The 23,742-nt window shown below is 50.8% G+C and overlaps 1 protein-coding gene across 3 annotated transcripts in view; it reads left to right on the forward strand.

The window, feature by feature from the left end:
* Window positions 1–3,748: 3,748 nt before the first annotated feature.
* The window catches only part of LOC142292366 (ecto-ADP-ribosyltransferase 3-like), a 29,897-nt gene continuing 9,903 nt past the window's right edge, over window positions 3,749–23,742 (forward strand). For 2 of the 3 annotated variants that reach the window (XM_075337688.1, XM_075337687.1), the window contains exons 1-3: window positions 3,749–3,953; window positions 15,664–15,750; window positions 16,109–16,221. In XM_075337688.1, coding sequence (XP_075193803.1) covers window positions 15,678–15,750; window positions 16,109–16,221 — 186 coding nt within the window. In that variant the 5' untranslated portion in view covers window positions 3,749–3,953; window positions 15,664–15,677. Of the gene's footprint in view, window positions 3,954–15,663; window positions 15,751–16,108; window positions 16,222–23,742 lie in introns of those variants that run through there. The other variant, XM_075337689.1, reaches the window with a different exon arrangement.

Below are 23,742 nucleotides of genomic sequence, written 5' to 3' on the forward strand. Positions count from 1 at the left end.
AGGAAGGAGGAGGAGGAGGAGGAGCAGGAGGAGGAGGAGAATAAAGAGGAGGAGAAGAAAGAGGAGGAGGAGAAGGAGGAGGAGGAAGAGGAGGAGGAGGAAGAGAAAGAGGAGGAGGAGGGCGCCATCATTTCTGTCCAGGCTGATGAGTGGAAGTAGACATTTGTTCATTTTTGTAGATTTTTTATTTATTATTACTTTTGTAAGATTCAGATTATTTGTGTGACCAGTGTGGGATTCTTTATTAGTCGAGGGCGAGGGGAGACTAACAATTTTGACCACGTTTGTACTGATTATTATTGTATACGGTAAATGCATTTGCTATCTCCAGTGTATATTTAGCATTTTTTACTTTGCATTATGCGCCTTATATTAGATTGTATTTAACTAAATCAATAACATGGTGAACCTTTCTCTGGTGTATGATTGTCACACAATTGTGTATACGGCCGATCCCCCGGCAAGATGATCTTATTCAGAGATTTCAATTTCCACTTTAATTATTTTACTTAAATATGCAAAATAACCTGTATCTCAGCGTATAATGCGTATAATGTGTATATGCGTATAATGCGGCGTGTGGCTGTTTGTTGTTGGATGTATAAATGCTGAATATCAATCATATCTATATATATATATGTATAATTGCCCTATTCTGTCTGACCAAGAAATGACATCATACGCTGAAACCGCCTAAACCACGCCCACACAGCTCCAACAGGCCGAACCCCTCCACACACACACCCACACCTTACTCTACCCACACCCAATCAGCAGCGACGACCGCTCAATTAGGACACACCCACCCACCAAAACCCTGACAACACAATGACGCAGCCGGCGGACAGGTACAAGGGACACCGCCATGGAAGCTCCCTACACCCGACGCACTTTCGCCCCCATCATCATCACACACACCCCGGCACTATCGCCCCCATCACCACCGCACACACGCAGACACTACCGCACCCATCATCATCGCACACACCCCGTCACTACCGCACACATCATCACCGCACACGCGCAGGCACTACCGCACCCATCATCACTGCACACACCCAGGCACTACCGCCCCCATCATCCCCGCACACACCCCGGCACTACTGCCTCCATCATCCCCGCACACACCCCGGCACTACCGCACCCATCATCACCGCACACACCCCGACACTACCGCACCCATCATCACCGCACACACCCCGACACTACTGCACCCATCATCACCGCACACACCCCGACACTACCGCACCCATCATCACCGCACATATGCACGCACTACCGCACCCACCATCACTGCACACACTACCTCAGTGACGTCCCTGCTGACAGCGTGACTCCCTTCAATTTCTGCGTGGAGCTCACAGAGAGCAGCTGTGTTCTACTGCCGCTCCTGTCAGCTTCATGAAGCAGAGCTGGATGCGTCGTGGGGCCTCGTGTGGATTACGTTCGACCTGGAGGGGTATTTGGGGATTTTAATAAAGTGGTGAAAGAGGGTGTTTTTTTGTTTTTTATTCCAAATAAAGTATTTTTTCAGGTGTGTGTGTTTATTTACTTTCACTTACAGGTTAATCATCAAATGTGTCTCATAGACGCCTGCCATGATTAACCTAGGACTTAGTGGCAGCTATGGGCTGCTGCCATTAACTCCTTATTACCTCGATTGCCACCGCACCAGGGCAATTCGGGATGAGCCGGGTAGATTCCCGGGACTGTCGCATCTAATGGATGCAGCAATTCCGGGTGGCTGCTGGCTGATATTGTTAGGCTGGGGGCTCCCCATAACGTGGAACTCACCATCCTGAGAATTCCAGCCTTCAGTCGTGTGGCTTTATCTTGGCTGGTATCAAAATTTCACTCACACACCGCGGCACACAAATACACCGCACAAAACACCCCCCCACAAAACACAATCGCTCCACATACGCACTGCAACACACATACAATGCAATAAACACACACCGTGCAACACAAACACCGCCCTACACTGACATCCATATACCAGGATGGGGGCCATACAAGGATGGAGACTATACCCGGATGGGAAACAGACGAGAATGGGGGCCATACAAGGATGGAGATTATACCAGAATGGGACACAGACCAGGATGGGGGCCATACAAGGATGGAGACTATACCAGGATGGGGGCCATACAAGAATGGAGACTATACCAGGATGGGAGCACTAATATATATATTATGAGTGCAAGCCAAAAATTACATACTATATACGGATAAGGCTGCACATCAAACTTAGATAATAGTATAATGCCTCAAGCATATGGACAAATATTGGAATATACAATGAAAAATGCTACTTGCTAATTTGAACATGTGAATAATGAATTGCATACCTGCCATGAATATTAGGAAAAAGGAGATATTTAGCAATCGCATTGATCAATGTAACTGAGCCCCAAGGCCTCGTCAAGGCATATCTCTATATTGGGGTCCCTAGCTCTGTGACCCTAACTGTGTGTCATCTCATTGCAATTAAAAACTGCTATGGGTGGAGAGGGGTAACTAAGGACTTTCTTATATAGGAGATGGAAAAAACATGGCCGAAAGGGGCGGAGCTGTGTTCACATTCAGAAAAAAACTACATATAACTGAATAGGATAACTATTAGTAGGATATATTAGTGCTCACTTCAGTTATCCTATTCAGTTATATGTAGTTTTTTTCTGAATGTGAACACAGCTCCGCCCCTTTCGGCCATGTTTTTTCCATCTCCTATATAAGAAAGTCCTTAGTTACCCCTCTCCACCCATAGCAGTTTTTAATTGCAATGAGATGACACACAGTTAGGGTCACAGAGCTAGGGACCCCAATATAGAGATATGCCTTGACGAGGTCTTGGGGCTCAGTTACATTGATCAATGCGATTGCTAAATATCTCCTTTTTCCTAATATTCATGGCAGGTATGCATTTCATTATTCACATGTTCAAATTAGCAAGTAGCATTTTTCATTGTATATTCCAATATTTGTCCATATGCTTGAGGCATTATACTATTATCTAAGTTTGATGTGCAGCCTTATCCGTATATAATATACCAGGATGGGGGCCATACAAGGATGGAGACTATACCCGGATGGGAAACAGACCAGAATGGGGGCCATACAAGGATGGAGACTATACAAGAATGGGACACAGACCAGGATGGGGGCCATACAAGGATGCAGACTATACCAGGATGGGGGCCATACAAGGATGGAGACTATACCCGGATGGGACACAGACCAGGATGGGGGCCATACAAGGATGGAGACTATACCAGGATGGGACACAGACCAGGATGGGGGCCATACAAGGATGGAGACTATACCAGGATGGGACACAGACCAGGATGGGGGCCATACAAGGATGGAGACTATACCCGGATGGGTATTTACAGCTTCATGTTAAACATTCACAATTTTTAAACAATAAAATTTATCTTTGACAAAAAATATATTGTGTTTTCCTTCCATTATTAGTCAAAAATCCTCCATTAACTACACAATAAATTCTAGATACCCGATGCGTTAGAATCCGGCTGCCTTCTTGTGGAATATAATCTGTCCTCACAGACGCAGCGAGGCTCCGGCGTGGTGTACGCTGTAATGTTGGACACACAGTGACACTCTACAATAAGGGGAGACATTACTGTATATAACGGACGTAACGCGACACACGAGGATACAACAGGATGCAACTGTGACATCATAACTGGAGAGGAAACTGAGCACACAGCCCGAGGGAGAGCGGATGTGACTGACAGCCGGTAACAGCCGCCCCGGATCCCTGCGCAGGGCTCTGCTGCTTCTGCAGGAAGTGACAGGGTTAAATAAGTTACTGTAACTTCTGCCAAAACCCTGCTTCCTCCAACGAGAAACCGGAAGAAAGAAACTTCAGAGAACGACAGCGACAAAGAAATCCGACAAGAAAGGCGAGAAACCGCCAACACCTGACGGTAAGAGGAGGACGCAGGGTCAGATTAGCAGATAATGACCCCACACACTGTATATATATATATACAACCGCAACATCATCCACCGGAGCAGCCACAACCACCACAGCACAGTATATATATATATATATATATATATATATATATATACACCCGCAACATCATCCACCAGAGCAGCCACAACCACCACAGCACAGTATGATCAGCTACACCATACCCCGCACACATAATCTCCAGTATATAACCTGTCCTCTCCATACATCTCTCCCTAATCTCCTGATAACCCCGCACACATAATCTCTAGTATATAACCTGTCCTCTCCATACATCTCTCCCTAATCTCCTGATAACCCCGCACACATAATCTCTAGTATATAACCTGTCCTCTCCATACATCTCTCCCTAATCTCCTGATACCTCCCCACACATAATCTCCAGTATATAACCTGTCCTCTCCATACATCTCTCCCTAATCTCCTGTTACCTCCCCATACATAATCTCCAGTATATAACCTGTCCTCTCCATACATCTCTCCCTAATCTCCTGATACCTCCCCATACATAATCTCCAGTATATAACCTGTCCTCTCCATACATCTCTCCTAATCTCCTAATACCTCTCCACACGTAATCTCCAGTATATAACCTGTCCTCTCCATACATCTCTCCCTAATCTCCTGATACCTCCACACACATAATCTCCAGTATATAACCTGTCCTCTCCATACATCTCTCCCTAATCTCCTGATACCTCCTGTCATGAAAAGTGGGGAGGAAGAGGAAGTTACAGCCCCCCTTTCAACAACCCGTCAGAGCAAGCACGTGACTCGCTCTCTAGCGCCCCTCTTATAGTCTGGCCACTTATGGAATTGCCCGACAATAAGCCAGGAGGCCGGTATTCTACTATGCCGATGATTGAAGGGTTCCCGGTGAGAATAAGGTATATATTCCCCCAACTCCTGCGGCAGAATATATCTAATCATCCCCTGATCTCACGGGTCACCCCACAGTGATCCTTGGCAAAAACTCGCTGCCACCAATCGATTACGATAACTATTACGCCGATCTCACAGACGTGGGATTTAGGATCGAGATAACAGAACAGCCCAAGCTTAAATTATATATATTTAATCACCGTAAGGGCACACTAGATACTACAATATATACAATATGGAATTTACAGAATATATATAGGTCAGAGTACATTTACAGATAAGACGGGGTCACAAACAGATATCAGTTGTATCAATTACCTTATGCGTCTGGCCACAGGGGGGCGCTGTTCGACCAGGGTTCCATGGACTTTCTCACATGTGTATAGTACACACGACCCCGAGTAAAGACAAAGACAAGAATGTCCACATTGTCTTTATCAAACTGGCTACAATCCATGTCCCTTCCCCCTGGTGGCCTCGCAGGGGTTTACTGCCCCACCCCTATCTTGAGTCTAAAATATTATCCCAAAGTGAATATTATCCGCAACTCCGGACTGGGAGGTCCAATCGGGACGGTTCTGGTGTCATCGGATCCATTTGTGTCCCCTCTGTTTACTGAGTCCAAGCACGACTCCTCTACCAAACTCCTACTTGCAGTTCTCTGTATCTCGCCGCCCCAGGGCGCGACAAAGAATTCGAGGGTATGCAGAGATGCGGCTCGGAGTCCCAATTTTAACAATGTAGGGGGTGTATGGCTCAGACGCACGGTAATATCATAACTGTGTATGATGTTACGGAGTCGGGATTAGGAACTCCTGCTGGGAACGAGGATCTTGAATCCCTTTGAAGCTTCCCAGGGCTTTCCAGTTTCCCACCCACTCCCTTGATGAATGGACATATCCCCCCAGGGGGTCTTCCTCTGGCTTGGCAGTGTATTTGGATTTGACACCTTCCCAGATGCTGAGTGATCTGAGGGGAATCTCTGTGTGGGCAGGTAGGGGGGTGACATCAGGTAGTAGCTGACTGACATGACTAAACGTCATAATTCTCATCATATCTCAGGATTTCCCTCACACCTCCCCCATTTAGAGGGCGCTAGTGGACAGAACATTCCTGTGTTCCCCCGCGCGCCCATCCACGACCTCTCCTTGTCGGGACAGCCCGTCGGCATTACCGTGGTCACGGCCCTTTTTGTGGTGAATGGTGAAGTTGTACTGCTGGAGTGCAAGGCTCCATCGCAACAACCTCACATTCATCCTGGAAACTGTGTCTAACCAGCTGAGGGGATTGTGGTCTGTCTCCACGACGAAGCGGCGCCCGTATAGGTAGGGTTGCAGACGCTGAAGAGCCCACACTATGGCTAGGCATTCCTTTTCCATCGTACAGTAGGCCACTTCCCTCGGCAATAGCTTCCTGCTCAGGTACAAGACGGGGTGCTCTTGGTTCGCAGAGTCCACCTGGCTGAGCACCGCACCAAGGCCGAAGTCACTGGTGTTGGTTTATACTACAAACGGCCGCATGAAGTCGGCTGCCTGTGGTACTGGTGAGAAGGACAGGGCACCCTTTAGGGCCCGGAAGGCTGTCCCGCAGTCCACTGTCTAATCGACTGCAGAGGGCAGATTCTTCTTGGTGAGGTCCATCAGGGGCTTTGCCAGGCTACTATAGTGTGGAACAAACCTCCTATAGTACCCGGCGGTCCCCAAGAAGGACATCACCTGCTTCTTGGTCCTGGGGGTGGGCCAGGACGTGATGGCCTCCACTTTCCCAGGCTCTGGTTTCAGAGCTCCCACACCTACCCGGTGACCCAGATAGAGGACCTCACTCATGTCCAGCTGACACTTCCCCGGCTTGATGGTCAAACCTACCTGATGGATCCGCCCGAGCACCTGTGCTAGATGCTTTAGGTGATCCTCCCAGGTGGGACTGAAGATGGCGTTGTCATCCAGGTACGCGGCCGTGTACTCTTCAAGTCCCTTGAGCAGGGTGTTGACCATCCGCTGGAAAGTGGCAGGGGCATTCTTCATTCCGAAGGGCATCACCGTGGACTCGTACAGCCCAAATGGGGTAATAAAGGCAGAGCGTTCCCTGGCCTCGCGAGTCAGGGGAATCTGCCAATATCCCTGGCTCAGATCCATGATGGTCAGGTACTGAGCCCCGTCCAACTGATCGAGCAGGTCATCGATGCGTGGCATTGGGTACGCATCGGCGACTGAGACAGTATTGAGGCCCCTGTAGTCCACGCAGAACCGAGTGGTTCGGTTCTTCTTAGGGACGAGGACTACAGGCAAAGCCCAAGCGCTGTTGGATGCCTGGATCACCCCCAGCTTCAGCATCTCGTCAATCTCCTGACGCATGTGCTGCTGCACCTCCAGGGAGACCCGATATGCTGGACGCCGGATCGGGGGGTGATTTCCCGTGTCCACGTGATGGACGGCCAACTCAGTCCTTCTGGGCCGGTTGGTAAAAAACTCCCGGAAGGGGTGTAGGGTGGCCCACAGCAGGGACCGTTGGTCCTCCAAAAGCTGGTGGCCAACCTCCACATCCTCAATGGATCCACCTGCTCTAACCTAGGCGAGCATATCCAAGAGGGTTTCCGCCTCTCCCTCTTCGGGCAGGTTGCACACAGGGAGTGCACATGCCTCCAGCTCATGATGTGCCTTCATCATGTTCACATGGAAGGCCTTCCGCCTTCCACGGGTAGGGTCCAGGGTGACCAGGTACCTTACAGGGCTGAACTGTTGGAACACAAGGTATGGGCCTTCCCAGGCTGCCTGAAGCTTATCCTGTGGTACGGGGACCAGTACCCACACCTTTTGACCCACTTGGTAGGTCCTCTCACAAACATTCTGGTCGTACCAACGCTTCTGATCGGCCTGGGCTTGAGCCATATTGTCTTGCACCAGCTGCGTCAAGGCCTGCATTTTGTCCCGGAAGCGCATGACATACTCGATGACCGACACTCCAGGGGTGGCCAAATTCCCTTCCCAAACCTCTTTCACCAGAGCCAGGGGGCCCCGCACCTGTTGCACGTACAGGAGCTCAAAAGGTGAGAACCCTGTTGAGGCCTGTGGAACCTCCCGATAAGCAAGTAACAGGTGGGGGAGATACCACTCCCAGTCATACCCATGGGAGTCGACCAACATCTTAAGCATCTGCTTTAAGGTGCCATTGAACCGCTCACACAGGCCATTAGTCTGTGGGTGGTACGGGCTGGTCACCAGATGCTGCACCTGGATTTGCTTACAGAGGGACTCCATCAGCTGTGAATGAATTGGGTCCCCCGGTCAGTGAGCATTTCCTGAGGAAAACCCACTCGGGAGAAAATCTCCAGCTATGCGGTGGCCACCTTGTCGGCCCGAATGGACGACAAGGCTACCGCTTCAGGGTACCAGGTGGCATAATCTACTACTGTCAGTATGAAGCGTTTTCCGGAGCTGCTGGGGATGGCCAGCGGGCCGACCAGATCCACAGCCACCCTCCTGAAAGGCTCATCAATGATGGGCAAAGATACCAGTGGGGCTTTGGGGCGTGGCCCCCCCCTTCCCCACTCTCTGACAGGTGTCACACGAACGGCAGTAGGCAACCACATCGGCCCCAATCTTTGGCCAGTAGAAATGCTGGGTTAACCTGGGCTTGGTCTTAGCGATCCCTAGGTGTCCGGCCATCGGAATCTCATGTGCAATCCGCAACAACTCCGTTCGGAATGGATACGGTACCACCAACTGTCGGTCCCTGGGCCACGCCTCTGGTGAACCCTGCTGGATTGTGACTCGGTACAGCCGTCCTTGGTCCCAGACCACTTGCTCTGGGTCCGAGTCCGAGGGAGGCTGTGCCGCCTGCTCCTTAAGAGCTTTCAGGCTGTCGTCAGCTTCTAACACTGCCTGAAACCCCTGACTAGATGTGGCCAGAATCGACGAGACTGTCACATCTTCGGTCAGTACCCCGGGACCTGTGTCCTGGCCTCCGCCTGACTCAGCTGCTACTCGGTAAGAAGGGGAAGAGCTATCGGACCTCCGGAAGGCCCCTTGGGTTCTGGCACTCCCACTGCGGGTGACAGCGACCACAGCCACTGTTACCGTGGGTCGTGCCTGCTTCTCCTCCGTTCCTGACCAAGTCGCCGGTTCAGGCAGACCTACCTGGCTTCCTGACACCCCGGTTGTTAGGGAACCCTGCACCGAGATCTTACCTGGGAGCACTTCCGCTCCTGGGCCAGCCCCAATCTTATCTGCCTGTTCCCCCCCTGCAGCAGCAGAACCCCGCTGTGAAATCTCTGGGGACTCCGCATTTGCTGTGGTAGCCCCCGCCTCACACACTGGTTCTCTCCCTGCAGTATCCTGCTCTCTTCTTATCCCTGCAGAGGGCAACAGTTCCCAGCTCACTGGCTGATCACTTGTAAAGGTATTGTCACACCTTTCTCTGAACCACCCCCCACCCCCCCCTCCCCCCCGTCCCCCTTCCCCACCCCGTCACAGCTGCAGCTGTGCGTGTGTCTATGGTGTCTGTGCAAGCAGAAGACCCAGAGCTCACTCCTTCCTCCCTTACATCATGTACAGATAACACATCAACATCACTAGGGGGTATGTCAGTACTGGCTGAAAGATCAGCCCTTGGGGATTCGGGGGCCTCAAACTGGGAGGTTATCCATCCCAAATCTGTCCCAAGTAACACTTATGCGGGAATCCTATCAGTTATTCCCACCTCCCTCACCCCTCGTCCTGCGCCCCAATCCAAATAAACCTTGGCGATGGGCACCGCCGGTTCAATGCCTCCAATCCCGGAGACAGCAAGGGTTTTTCCGGGTACCAAGTCTTGGGGGGACACCATCTCAGGCCATACCAGAGTCATCTCAGCGGCGGTGTTTCGCAGTCCCATGGTCATAGACCGGTCGACGGGGACGGGTTGGAAGTTGTTCAGGGACCTACCACCACACCCACCCACACACATCACTGTGGACGGCCTTTGGGACGGGGATGGGGCCTTGGGGCGCTGAGGGCACATGGCCTTGAAGTGTCCAGTTTGGTTGCACTGGTGGCACCGTCTTGGTTCTGCCACTGGCCTGGAGAGGGGAGTTGAGGGGGACACCCCCTGCAGTCTAGGGGCAGGTGGGGCAGTCGCAGGATTCATCTTACCCCCTCTCCAGGTGCTGCTGCTGGCTGCTCTCTTGGCCTCAGGGGCCCGATTGTTGGTGTAGTCATCTGCCAGGGCGGCCGTAGCAGTGGACCCCTTTGGCTTCTAGTCTCGGATGAATTGGCGGAGATCCTCAGGGCAGTTCCACAAGAGTTGTTCCGTGATGAACAAATCCAGGATCTCCGGCCTTGGGTCCAGTGGTCGGCAGCTCTGGCAAGGGCCCGCCGGTGGTCACCCCAGGTGTCCTTTGGTCCCTTCTGCAGGCTCCAGAACGTCTTGCGGTAGGACTCCGGAGTAAGGTTGTACTGTTGGATCAGGGCTCGCTTGATCGTGTCATAGCCCTGATCTGCCTCAGCAGGCAAGTCCCCAAGGATATCCAGGGCCTTACCCCTTAAACAGGGGGTCAGGTACTTGGCCCACTGGTCCTTGTCCAGATGGTGCTGCAGGCAAGTCCGTTCAAAGGCCGTCAGAAAAGAGTCCAAGTCTTCATCCTTCTCCAGCACTGGGAAGTCCTCAACACAAACCTTTGGAAGCTTGGTGTCTCGATTGTCAAGGGTGGTTGATGAGGGCTGGAGTTGAGCTAGCTACAGCTGATGGTCAGTCTCTGCATGTCGATCCGCAGCCTCACGCTCTGCCTTGCGCTCTGCCATGAGGTCCTGGTAGCCCTCCCGGTCCCCAGCCTGGAGTAGGGCCATAGCCATTTGTAGAAGGGCATCCGAGCCTGTCAGGCTCGGTGGATTGGCAAGTGGTGATCTGCGGCACGCTGCAGAGCCAGGTGATGAGCGACCCGCTGCAGAGCCTGGTGATTCGCTGTCCACTGCAGAGTGGAGGACTGGCATCTGGCTCCTTGAGGACCGTTGGATGGGCTCCTCCTCGTCTTGTCCATAATTGCCAGGTTGTACGCTGTCCTCTGCAGAGCTGTTATCGGGCGTCGGGCTCCTGGAGGACTCCTGGACAACCTCATCATCGCTTCCTGCAGCACCGTCCTCCACCTCTTCGCCTCCGGCCTTAGCATTGTCCAATTCTTTAGCTTTGCTCCTGGTGCTCTCAGCAATTCTTGCAGACTTTGGTCACTGACACAGAACTGACACCTGATGCACCCACACACCTTAAGGGTGCTTTACACGCTGCGACATCGCTAGCGATCTCGTTAGAGATGTGACACGCCAGATCACAGATAAGATTTGCCGAGATCGCGCATAGGTCATTTTTGTAGCGCCGGTCACATGTGCGATCTCGGCAAATCGTATGCGCGATCTGGGGTGTTACATCGCTAACGAGATTGTTAGCGATGTCGCAGCGTGAAAAGCACCCTTTACAGTATCTGCACTCTGACACTCTAGTGTTGAGCTGGTCTTAAGACCTCAGCTGCTGCAGGCAGTCTTTAGTGTCTGGGAGTATGGTTCTCACACTCACACACACTATTATCTCAATCCCACCGCTGCCACCAATATGTCATGAAAAGGGGGGAGGAAGTTACAGCCCCCCTTTCCACCACCCGACAGAGCCAGCACGTGACTCGCTCTCTAGCGCCCCTCTTATAGCCAGGTCATTTATGGAATTGCCCGACAATAAAGCAGGCTTTACACGCTGCAATCTCGCTAGCGATCGTACCCGCCCCGTCGGTTGTGCGAAACGGGCAAATCACTGCCCGTCTAGCACAACCTCGCTTACCCTCGTCACATGGACTTACCTGTCCTGCGACGTCGCTCTGGCCGGCCAACCGCCTCCTTTCTAAAGGGGCGGATCGTGCAGCATCACAGCGACATCACACGGCAGCCGTCCAATAGAAGCAGAGGGGCGGAGATGAGCAGGACGTAAACATCCTGCCCACCTCCTTCCTTCTGCATTGGCGGTGGAGGCAGGTAAGGAGATGTTCCTCGCTTCTGCGGTGTCACACAGGAACGACGAACAACATCGCTAATTAGAAGAGAACGATTTTTTGTTTTAGGACGACCTCTCCGCAGATTTTGGCCACTTTTGCAATCGTTTTAGGTTGCTCATAAGTGTCACACACTGCGATATTGTTAATGATGCCAGATGTGCGTCACAAACAACGTGACCCTGACGATAAATCATTAACGATATCGTATCGTGTAAAGCCCGCTTAAGCCAGGAGGCCGCTATTCTACTATGCCGATGATTGAAGGGTTCCCGGTGAGAGTAAGGTATATATTCACCGACTCCCGCGGGCGGAATATATCTAAACCTCCCCAGATCTCACTGGTTGCCCCCCAATGATCCTTGGCATAAATTCGCTGCCACCAATCAATTACAATAACTATTACGCCGAGCACACAGACGTGGAATTCAGGATCAAGATAACAGAACAGCCCAAGATAAAATTATATATTTTTAATCGCGGTAACAGCTCACTGGATACTACAATATATACAATATGGAATTTACAGAATATATATATATATATAGGTCAGAGTACATTTACAGATAAGATGGGGTCACAAACAGATATCAGTTGTATCAATTACCTTATGCGTCTGGCTACAGGGGGGGTGCCGTTCAACCAGGGTTCCATGGACTTTCTCACATGTGTATAGTACACACGACCCCCGAGTAAAGACAAGCCAAGAATGTCCACATCGTCTTTATCAAACTGGCTACAATCCATGTCCCTTCCCCCTGGTGACCTCGCAGGGGTGTACTGCCCCACCCCTGTCCTGAGTCTAAAATAATATCCCAAAGTGAATATGATCCGCAACTCCGGACTGGGAGGTCCGATCGGGACGGTTTTGGTGTCATCAGATCCATCTGTGTCCCCTCTGCCTTCCGAGTCTAAGCACGACTCCTCTACCGGACTCCTACTTGCAGTTCTCTGTATCTTGCCGCCCCAGGGCGCGACAAAGAATTCGAGGGTATGCAAAGATGCTGCTCGGAGTCCCAATTTTAACGATGTAGGGGGTGTATGGCTCAGATGCACGGTAATATAATAAGCAAGGATGGTTGACCTTAGGGAGATCAACATCCAACATCGCGGAGACACCATCACGTGTTTCTCAACGCTGGCAGGAAACTAGCCAGGTCTTTCACTGGGAAGGGACAACCAGGGGAAGGGCAGTCTCCAGTCAAGGAGACCACCTATCCCAAACATGGTATCTATCCACAGACAGCTGTTTCGGGGTATTTGCTCCTCATCAGTGATGAGTAGGAAACTGGCTAGTGGAAGCAATGCCTAGTAGAAGACTACATAAGCAAGGATGGTTGACCTTAGGGAGATCAACATCGAACACCGTTCTTGTTTTGCACGGTAATATCATAACTGTGTATGATGTTACGGAGTCCGGAATATGAACTCCTGCTGGGAACGAGGGTCTTGAATCCCTTTTAAGCTTCTCAGGGTTTTCCAGTTTTCCACCCACTCCCTTGATGATCGGACATATCCACCCAGGGGTCTTCCTCTGGCTTGACAGTGTAATTGGATTTGACACCTTCCCAAATGCTGAGGGGAATCTCTGTGTGGGCAGGTACAGGGGTGACATCAGGTAGTAGCTGACTGACATGACTAAACGTCATAATTCTCATCATATCTCAGGATTTCCCTCACACCTCCCCACACATAATCTCCAGTATATAACCTGTCCTCTCCATACATCTCTCCCTAATCTCCTGATACCTCCCCACACATAATCTCCAGTATATAACCTGTCCTCTCCATACATCTCTCCCTAATCTCCTGATACCTCCCCACACATAATCTCCAGTATATAACCTGTCCTCTCCATACATCTCTCCCTTATCTCCTGATACCTCCCCCACACATAATCTCCAGTATATAGCCTGTCCTCTCCATACATCTCTCCCTAATCTCCTGATACCTCCCCACACATAATCTCCAGTATATAACCTGTCATCTCCATACATCTCTCCCTTATCTCCTGATACCCCCCCCACACATAATCTCCAGTATATAACCTGTCCTCTCCATACATCTCTCCCTAATCTCCTGATACCTCCCCACACATAATCTCCAGTATATAACCTGTCCTCTCCATACATCTCTCCCTAATCTCCTGATACCTCCCCACACATAATCTCCAGTATATAGCCTGTCCTCTCCATACATCTCTCCCTAATCTCCTGATACCTCCCCACACATAATCTCCAGTATATAACCTGTCATCTCCATACATCTCTCCTTTATCTCCTGATAGCCCCCCACACATAATCTCCAGTATATAACCTGTCCTCTCCATACATCTCTCCCTTATCTCCTGATACCCCCCCCACACATAATCTCCAGTATATAACCTGTCCTCTCCATACATCTCTCCCTTATCTCCTGATACCCCCCCCACACATAATCTCCAGTATATAACCTGTCCTCTCCATACATCTCTCCCTAATCTCCTGATACCCCCCTACACATAATCTCCAGTATATAACCTGTCCTCTCAATACATCTCTCCCTAATCTCCTGATACCTTCCCACACATAATCTCCAGTATATAACCTGTCCTCTCCATACATCTCTCCTTTATCTCCTGATAGCCCCCCACACATAATCTCCAGTATATAACCTGTCCTCTCCATATATCTCTCCCTAATCTCTTGATACCTCCCCACACATAATCTCCAGTATATAATCTGTCCTCTCCATACATCTCTCCCTAATCTCCTGATACCTTCCCACACATAATCTCCAGTATATAACCTGTCCTCTCCATACATCTCTCCTTATCTCCTGATACCTCCCCACACATAATCTCCAGTATATAACCCGTCCTCTCCATACATCTCTCCTAATCTCCTGATACCTCCCCACACATAATCTCCAGTATATAACCTGTTCTCTCCATATATCTCTCCCTAATCTCCTGATACCCCCCACACATAATCTCCAGTATATAACCTGTCCTCTCCATACATCTCTCCCTAATCTCCTGATACCTCCCCACACATAATCTCCAGTATATAACCTGTCCTCTCCATACATCTCTCCCTAATCTCCTGATACCTCCCCACACATAATCTCCAGTATATAACCTGTCCTCTCTGTACATCTCTCCCTAATCTCCTGATACCTCCCCACACATAATCTCCAGTATATAACCTGTCCCCTCCATACATCTCTCTCTAATCTCCTGATACCTCCCCACACATAATCTCCAGTATATAACCTGTCCTCTCCATACATCTCTCCCTAATCTCCTGATACCTCCCCACACATAATCTCCAGTATATAACCTGTCCTCTCCATACATCTCTCCCTAATCTCCTGATACCTCCCCACACATAATCTCCAGTATATAACCTGTCCTCTCCATACATCTCTCCCTAATCTCCTGATACCTCCCCACACATAATCTCCAGTATATAACCTGTCCTCTTCATACATCTCTCCCTAATCTCCTGATACCTCCCCACACATAATCTCCAGTATATAACCTGTCCCCTCCATACATCTCTTCCTAATCTCCTGATACCTCCCCACACATAATCTCCAGTATATAACCTGTCCTCTCCATACATCTCTCCTAATCTCCTGATACCTCCCCACACATAATCTCCAGTATATAACCTGTCCTCTCCATACATCTCTCCCTAATCTCCTGATACCTCCCCACACATAATCTCCAGTATATAATCTGTCGTCTCCTTTGTGTTGTGATCTTGTTGCGTTCTTTCCTTTGTAGATCTTCCGTATACAATGTATCACTCCTGGCATCTTCTGTTTGTCGCCTCGGCGTCGTTGTGTCTGGATTTAGCGGGGATTTCTCCAGGTGAGTCTGTGCTCAGTTTATTTTCTGATTTTTTTGTTGTTGCTGTTTTGTGCTGCGGCTTCTGCTCTCTTGTGTCAGCCATTGCTGTATAATCCCTGGGGTGATGGTGGTGGAGGCTGGTGGCTTTGTCCATCTCCAATGGTCCAGGTCTCTCGCACGGTTTCTTTTGTTTTTTATTTACTTTTTTCGCCCCTTTACTTGTTTCCATACTCAGAGGGGCCCGTGTCCACCGCGTGCCTCTGGGCCGAGCAGTCACAGATCTTCCCTTGGTATAGGTGTCATGACCGCCCCGTGTCACGCCTTGAATGTTGTAGAACCTGATTCTTACTTACAGCCGTGTCCTGATCTCATCCTGCAGATAGTCGTGAAGAAGACGATGGAGTCCAGATTACTACACTAATAAGTTGGAAGAAAAACAAGAAAAATGCCGGAAAACAAACGCCAGCGGAAACGTTCAGCTTCCTGACACCGGTAAAGTCTGACCTGCGATGGGGACAACGCGAGTGAGACTGGTCCAAATGTCTACGGCAAAAATACAACCTCCGCACCCGCACTACAGCTTTCAGGGGACTCGGTGGTGGAAAAAAAAAAGAGAATTTTGTTTACTTACCGTAAATTCTTTTTCTTATAGTTCCGTATTGGGAGACCCAGACCATGGGTGTTTAGCTTCTGCCTCCGGAGGACACACAAAGTACTACACTTAAAAGTGTAGCTCCTCCCCCTGAGCTTATACACCCCCTGGTGAGCAGACCCAGCCAGTTTAGTGCAAAAGCTGAAGGAGAATAGCCACCCACAAGTAGAACAGAGCAAAAGCCGGAACAACCGGAGATTCTGTCCACAACAACAGCCGGTGATAACACGCGGAACAAGAAAATTGCCGACAGGCAACAGGGAGGGAGCTGGGTCTCCCAATACGGAACTATAAGAAAAAGAATTTACGGTAAGTAAACAAAATTCTCTTTTTCTTTATCGTTCCTTTGGGAGACCCAGACCATGGGACGTCTCAAAGCAGTCCATGGGTGGGAATAAACAAAAAAACTAAGAAGTAGGCGGAGCCTAGCTTCACAAATGGGCGACAGCCGCCTGAAGGATGCGTCTGCCCAAGCTCGCATCTGCCGAAGCATGAGCATGCACTTGGTAGTGCTTCGAAAAGGTATGCAGGCTAGTCCAAGTGGCAGCCTGACAGACTTGCTGAGCCGTAGCCTGGTGCCTGAAAGCCCAAGAGGCACCGACAACTCTGGTCGAATGTGCCTTGATCCCCGGCGGGGGAGGCACCTGAGAACACTGGTAGGCATCCGAAATGGTCGATCTAATTCAACGGGCCAAGGTCGGCTTAGAAGCAGAGAGGCCTTTGCGCCGACCTGTGGTTAGCACAAAAAGAGAAGTGCACCGCCTAAGCGCAGCGGTGCGAGACACATAGATCCGGAGAGCACGCACCAGATCCAGAGTATGCAGCGCTTTTTCAAAGCGATGAACAGGAGCCGGACAAAAGGAAGGTAGGGTAATGTCCTGGTTAAGGTGGAAAGGAGAGACCACCTTAGGAAGAAAATCCGGAGTCGGACGGAGAACCACCTTGTCTTGATGAAAAACTAAAAAAGGTGACTCCGAAGAGAGCGCAGCCAAATCAGAGACTCTCCTGAGGGACGTTATGGCCACCAGAAAAACCACTTTCTGTGAAAGACGATGCAAAGAGACCTCCCTAAGAGGCTCAAAGGGGGGTTTCTGCAAAACCGTGAGAACTAAATTAAGGTCCCAGGGATCCAAGGGCCGCCGGTAAGGCGGAATGATGTGAGACGCGCCTTGCATGAAGGTGCGGACCTGAGCCAGCCGAGCGAGACGCCGCTGGAACAGAACTGACAGAGCTGACACTTGTCCCTTGAGAGAGCTGAGGGACAGTCCTAGCTGCAGACCGGACTGTAGAAAAGACAGGAGGGTCGGCAAGGAGAATGGCCAAGGAGGATGGTCAGTAGAGCGACACCAGGACAGGAAAATTTTCCAAGTCCTGTGATAGATCTTAGCAGAGGAAGACTTACGGGCCCGAGTCATAGTGGAGATGACTTCAGGAGGGATACCAGAAGTCGTCAAGATCCAGGACTCAAGAGCCATGCCGTCAATTTGAGAGCCGCAGAATTCAGGCGGAAAAACGGACCTTGTGAGAGTAGGTCTGGACGGTCCGGGAGATGCCACGGCATCTCTACGGACAGATGGAGCAGGTCTGGATACCAAGCTCGCCTGGGCCAGTCCGGTGCAATGAGGATGACTCTGCAGCCCTCCATTTTGATCTTGCGCAGAATTCTGGGGAAGAGAGCTAGAGGGGGAAACACGTAGGACAGATGAAACTGGGACCAGTCTTGAACCAATGCGTCCGCGGCGAATGCCTGAGGGTCGTGGGAGCGAGCCACGTAAACAGGAACCTTGTTGTTGTGACGGGATGCCATTAGGTCCACGTCCGGAGTGCCCCATTTGCGGCAGATTGACTGAAACACTGCCGGGTGCAGGGACCACTCGCCACCGTCCACGGTTTGACGGCTGAGATAATCTGCCTCCCAGTTTTCCACGCCTGGGATGTGGACTGCGGATATGGTGGACTTGGAGTCCTCCGCCCATTGAAGGATGCGTTGTACTTCCAACATCGCCAGGCGGCTGCGTGTCCCACCTTGGTGATTGATGTAGGCAACCGCTCTCGCGTTGTCTGACTGGACTCGAATGTGCCTGCCCGCCAACAGGTGGTGAAAAGCTAGGAGAGCTAGAAGCACGGCTCTGGTTTCCAGCACATTGATTGAAAGGGCTGACTCGGATGGACTCCAAGTGCCCTGCGCTCTGTGGTGGAGATATACCGCTCCCCAGCCGGATAGACTGGCATCCGTGGTGAGAATCACCCAGGACGGGGCCAGGAAGGAGCGCCCCTGGGACAGGGAGAGGGGCCGAAGCCACCACTGAAGAGAGCTCCTGGTTTGTGGCGACAGAGCCCCTAATCTGTGTAAGGAGGAAGGCCGCTTGTCCCAACAGCGGAGAATGTCCAGCTGCAGGGGGCGCAGATGGAACTGGGCAAAGGGAACAGCCTCCATGGACGCCACCATTTGACCCAGCACCTGCATCAGACGCCTGAGAGTATAACGGCGGGGCCTCAGCAGAGAGCGCACCGCTAGCTGGAGGGACTGCTGTTTGACTAAGGGCAACTTCACAAGTGCCGTCAAGGTCTCGAACTGCATCCCTAGGTACGTGAGACTCTGGGTCGGAGTCAGATTGGATTTGGGCAGATTGACCAGCCACCCGAATTGAGCTAGAGTGGAGAGAGTGAGCGAGACACTCCGCTGACAGTCTGCGCTGGATGAATTCTTGACTAGAAGGTCGTCCAGGTAAGGAATCACTGCCAACCCCTGGAGGTGCAGAACCGCAACCACTGCTGCCATGACCTTGGTGAATACCCGAGGGGCCGTGGCCAACCCGAAGGGGAGAGCCACGAATTGGAAGTGATCTTCTCCTACTGCAAAACGTAGCCAACGCTGGTGTGACACTGCAATTGGCACATGCAGATAGGCATCTCTGATGTCGATGGATGCCAGGAAATCCCCTTGGGACATAGAGGCAATGACCGATCACAGAGACTCCATGCGAAAGCGCCGCACCTGAACATGCTTGTTGAGAAGCTTCAGATCCAGGATGGGCCGGAAGGTACTGTCCTTTTTTGGAACTAGGAAGAGATTTGAGTAAAAACCTCTGAACCGTTCCTGAGCGTGAACTGGTACAATTACTCCGTTTGCCTGCAAGGATGCCACGGCCTGTGAGAAGGCGGCGGCCTTGGAGCAGGGGGGAGTTGAGAGAAAAAATCTGTTTGGCGGACTGGAAGAGAATTCTATCCTGTAGCCGTGGGAGATGATATCTCTCACCGACTGATCGGAGACGTGTTGAAACCAAGCGTCACCAAAGTGGGAGAGCCTGCTACCGACTAAGGACGTTGCTGGGGCGGGCAGATAGTCACGAGGAGGCTGCCTTAGTGGTAGCAGCTCCTGCGGTCTTCTGTGGACGCGCTTTTGTTGGATTTCTGGTCCTTGGCTGAGTTAGCGGACAAGGCCGAGGGCTTAGAGGACGAATAGTTGGAGGAACGAAAGGAGCGAAACCTCGACTGATTCCTACCCTGGACAGGTTTCCTGGCTTTAGTTTGAGGCATGGAAGTACTCTTCCCGCCAGTAGCTTCCTTAATAATTTCATCCAGCTGTTCTCCGAACAGCCGGGACCCAGCAAAAGGGAGTCCAGCGAGGTACTTCTTTGAAGAAGCATCTGCCTTCCACTCTCGAAGCCACAAGATTCTGCGGATAGCGAGGAAATTAGCCGAAGCCACCGCAGTGCGGTGAGAAGCCTCCAGCATGGCAGACATGGCATAGGATGAAAAGGCCGAAGCTTGGGAAGTTAAGGCATCCATTTCGGGCATAGATTCCCTGGTGAGGGAATGCATCTCCTCTAGAGAAGCAGAGATGGCCTTGAGAGCCCACACTGCTGCAAAAGTCGGAGAAAACGCGCCCCCCGCCGCTTCATACAGAAGGTCAATCTGGCGGTCAGTGGAATCCTTAAGGGAAGTGCCATCAGCCACCGACACAACGGTCCGGGCTGCGAGCCTAGACACCGGAGGGTCTACTTTTGGGGACTGAGCCCACTCCTTGACCACCTCAGGTGGAAAGGGAAAACGGTCATCACAACCACGCTTTGGGAAGCGCTTGTCAGGACAGGCCCTGGGCTTGGTCACAGCGGCCTGAAAACTGGAGTGGTTAAAGAACACACTCTTTACTCTCTTAGGCGAGGTAAACTGGTGCTTTTCTGCCAGAGAGGGTTGCTCCTCTGATACTGGCAGATTGAGGTCCAGTACAGAATTAATAGAAGCAATCAAGTCACTAAGATCTGAGTCACCTTCGGACAGATCAATGGGGCACATGGAGTTAACCTCCGAGCCCCCTGTAAAGGCATCCTCCTCATCCAGCGAGTCAGCTCTGGAATCAGAGCCGCGGGACGAGGAGGGAGAGGGAACCCTGCGTCTCTTCTTAGGAGGACGGGGTCTGGGCCCTGATGATGAATCCTCTGTGAGCTCCGGTCCTGAGAGAGCCCTAGCAGCAGAGGCACCCTGTGAAGGGGGCTGATGCATGTTCAGCAAAGCCCTGGACAGAAGTCCCATGGACTCAGCAAAAGACTGGGAGATAGACCTAGAAAAGGATTCTACCCAAGCCGGGGGTTCAGCCACAGGAGCAGGAGCAGCCTGAGAGACCACTGGGGGTGAGACTCCAGGCTGAGGCACCGCCAGGTTAGAGCAGGCATCACAATGTGGGAAGGTGCTCGGTTCAGGCAGCAGGAGCTTACATGCAGCGCATACAGCATAAAGCTTTGGGGCCTTGCTCCTCGTGTGAGACATGCTGCTGGAGTGGGGGCTCTGCCAGAGAATGAACCCCAGAGAGTATATACAGAGGTCCACAACCGGAGACCGGTTGTGGCTTACCAGACCGCTGGAGCGGTGTTGTGTGCCCTCCAGATCCCGAAGCTCGGACCCCCAAGCACAGCACCTCAGCAGAGATGCTGCAGACCAGCGCTACAATGACTGATCGCAGGGAGAACGCTGAGAAAATGGCCGCCGGAGCGAAGAGAGGGGGCGGGGCTTGCTTGAGGAGCGGGATCTGAAGGGCCATAGAGACCTACAGGGGAGGGGACACACACTGCAGTAGGGAGTGTCTCTCCCCTGTACAGAACGGCCGCCGGGAGGAGCCGAGCCTGTCCCTCTGCATGAGTGACATGCGAGGGCAGTGAAACAGAAACTAGGCCTCCGACGAAGCTGGGTCCTAAATTTGAGCGGCGCGGCCAACGCGCAGGCACCATCGGCGCGGTTCTCAGGCAACAGCTAGAGAACCCGCCGGAAATGTCAGTAAACACAATAAGCACACTCTACCCCAACAATAAAGTACAGGGACCCCGAAATCTAAACGTCTCAGGTACTTAGCTGCTGAGACGCAGGGCCAAGTCCCTGGGGATGAGTGCTCCGGTCCAGCAGGGTCCTGAAGGGCTGCGGATGGAGACCGGTGTCCTGCCAAGCATGGAGACCGTGCTGGCTCCCACTTCAAGCCAGAGCCCAGGAGGGATGGTGAAGGAGCACGGCATGTAAAGGCTCCAGCCTAGGAATCAACCTTACAACACCGCCGACACAGTGGGGTGAGAAGGGACATGCCGGGGGTCCAGACGTGGACCCCACTCTTCAATCTCGTTCCAAAAGGAAAAAATCATATGAGAATGCATGTGTGGATGTATGCCTCCTGAACACAAAGCGATAAACTGGCTGGGTCTGCTCACCAGGGGGTGTATAAGCTCAGGGGGAGGAGCTACACTTTTAAGTGTAGTACTTTGTGTGTCCTCCGGAGGCAGAAGCTAAACACCCATGGTCTGGGTCTCCCAAAGGAACGATAAAGAAAATATTTATTTTCTTTGGAAATGGGGGGGTCATCGGTGCACCCATGGCGGGACCCAGAGCTCGGTGCACTGTTACATCCCTCCATGTCTCCTGCCTCAAATAACTCCACATTCTGCAGCTTCATTCAGGGACCATAATGTACAATACGGGACACAGGGGACTCAGGGTGACAATATTCAGCCTCCAGGTACCAAAATGCTGCATAAACATGGAAGTATATACAGCGCTGCTCATGATCCCATCTGATAGACAGAAAGACCAGTTTGTCTACGTGAGGCGGACCTACACACACACACACACATTATATATATATATATATATATATATATATATATATATATATATATATATATACACACACATATATATATATACACATATATATATATATACACATATATATACACACAGTCATATGAAAAAGTTTGGGCACCCCTATAAAGGTGAATTTTTTTTCTTTATAACAATTTGGGTTTTTGCTATGTCAGTGTCATATATCTAATAACAGATGGACTGAGGAATATTTCTGGATTGGAATGAGGTTTATTGTACTAACAGAAAATGTGCAATCCGCATTTAAACTAAATTTGACCGGTACAAAAGTATGGGCACCCTTATCAATTCCTTGATTTGAACACTCCTAACTACTTTTTACTGACTTAATAAGGCACTAAATTGGTTTTGTAACCTCATTGAGCTTTGCACTTCATAGGCAGGTGTATCCAATCATGAGAAAAGGTATTTAAGGTGGCCACTTGCAAGTTGTTCTCCTATTTGAATCTCCTATGAAGAGGGGCATCATGGGCTCCTCAAAACAACTCTCAAATGATCTGAAAACAAAGATTATTCAGCATAGTTGTTCAGGGGAAGGTACAAAAAATTGTCTCAGAGATTTAACCTGTCAGTTTTCACTGTGAGGAACATAGTAAGGAAATGGAAGAACACAGGTACAGTTCTTGTTAAGCCCAGAAGTGGCAGGCCAAGAAAAATATCAGAAAGGCAGAGAAGACGAATGGTGAGAACAGTCAAGGACAATCCACAGACCACCTCCAAAGACCTGCAGCATCATCTTGCTGCAGATGGAGTCACTGTGCATCGGTCAACAATACAGCGCACGTTGCACAAGGAGAAGCTGTATGGGAGAGTGATGCGAAAGAAGCCGTTTCTGCAAGCACGCCACAAACAGAGTCGCCTGAGGTAAAGCACATTTGGACAAGCCAGTTACATTTTGGAAGAAGGTCCTGTGGACTGATGAAACAAAGATTGAGTTGTTTGGTCATACAAAAAGGTGTTATGCATGGAGGCAAAAACACACGGCATTCCAAGAAAAGCACTTGCTACCCACAGTAACATTTGGTGGAGGTTCCATCATGCTTTGGGGCTGTGTGGCCAATGCCGGCACCGGGAATCTTGTTAAAGTTGAGGGTCGCATGGATTCAACTCAGTATCAGCAGATTCTTGACAATAATGTGCAAGAATCAGTGACGAAGTTGAAGTTACGCAGGGGATGGATATTTCAGCAAGACAATGATCCAAAACACCGCTCC

This window comes from Anomaloglossus baeobatrachus, chromosome 2 (genome assembly GCF_048569485.1).
Source record: "Anomaloglossus baeobatrachus isolate aAnoBae1 chromosome 2, aAnoBae1.hap1, whole genome shotgun sequence".
NCBI lineage: Eukaryota > Metazoa > Chordata > Amphibia > Anura > Aromobatidae > Anomaloglossus > Anomaloglossus baeobatrachus.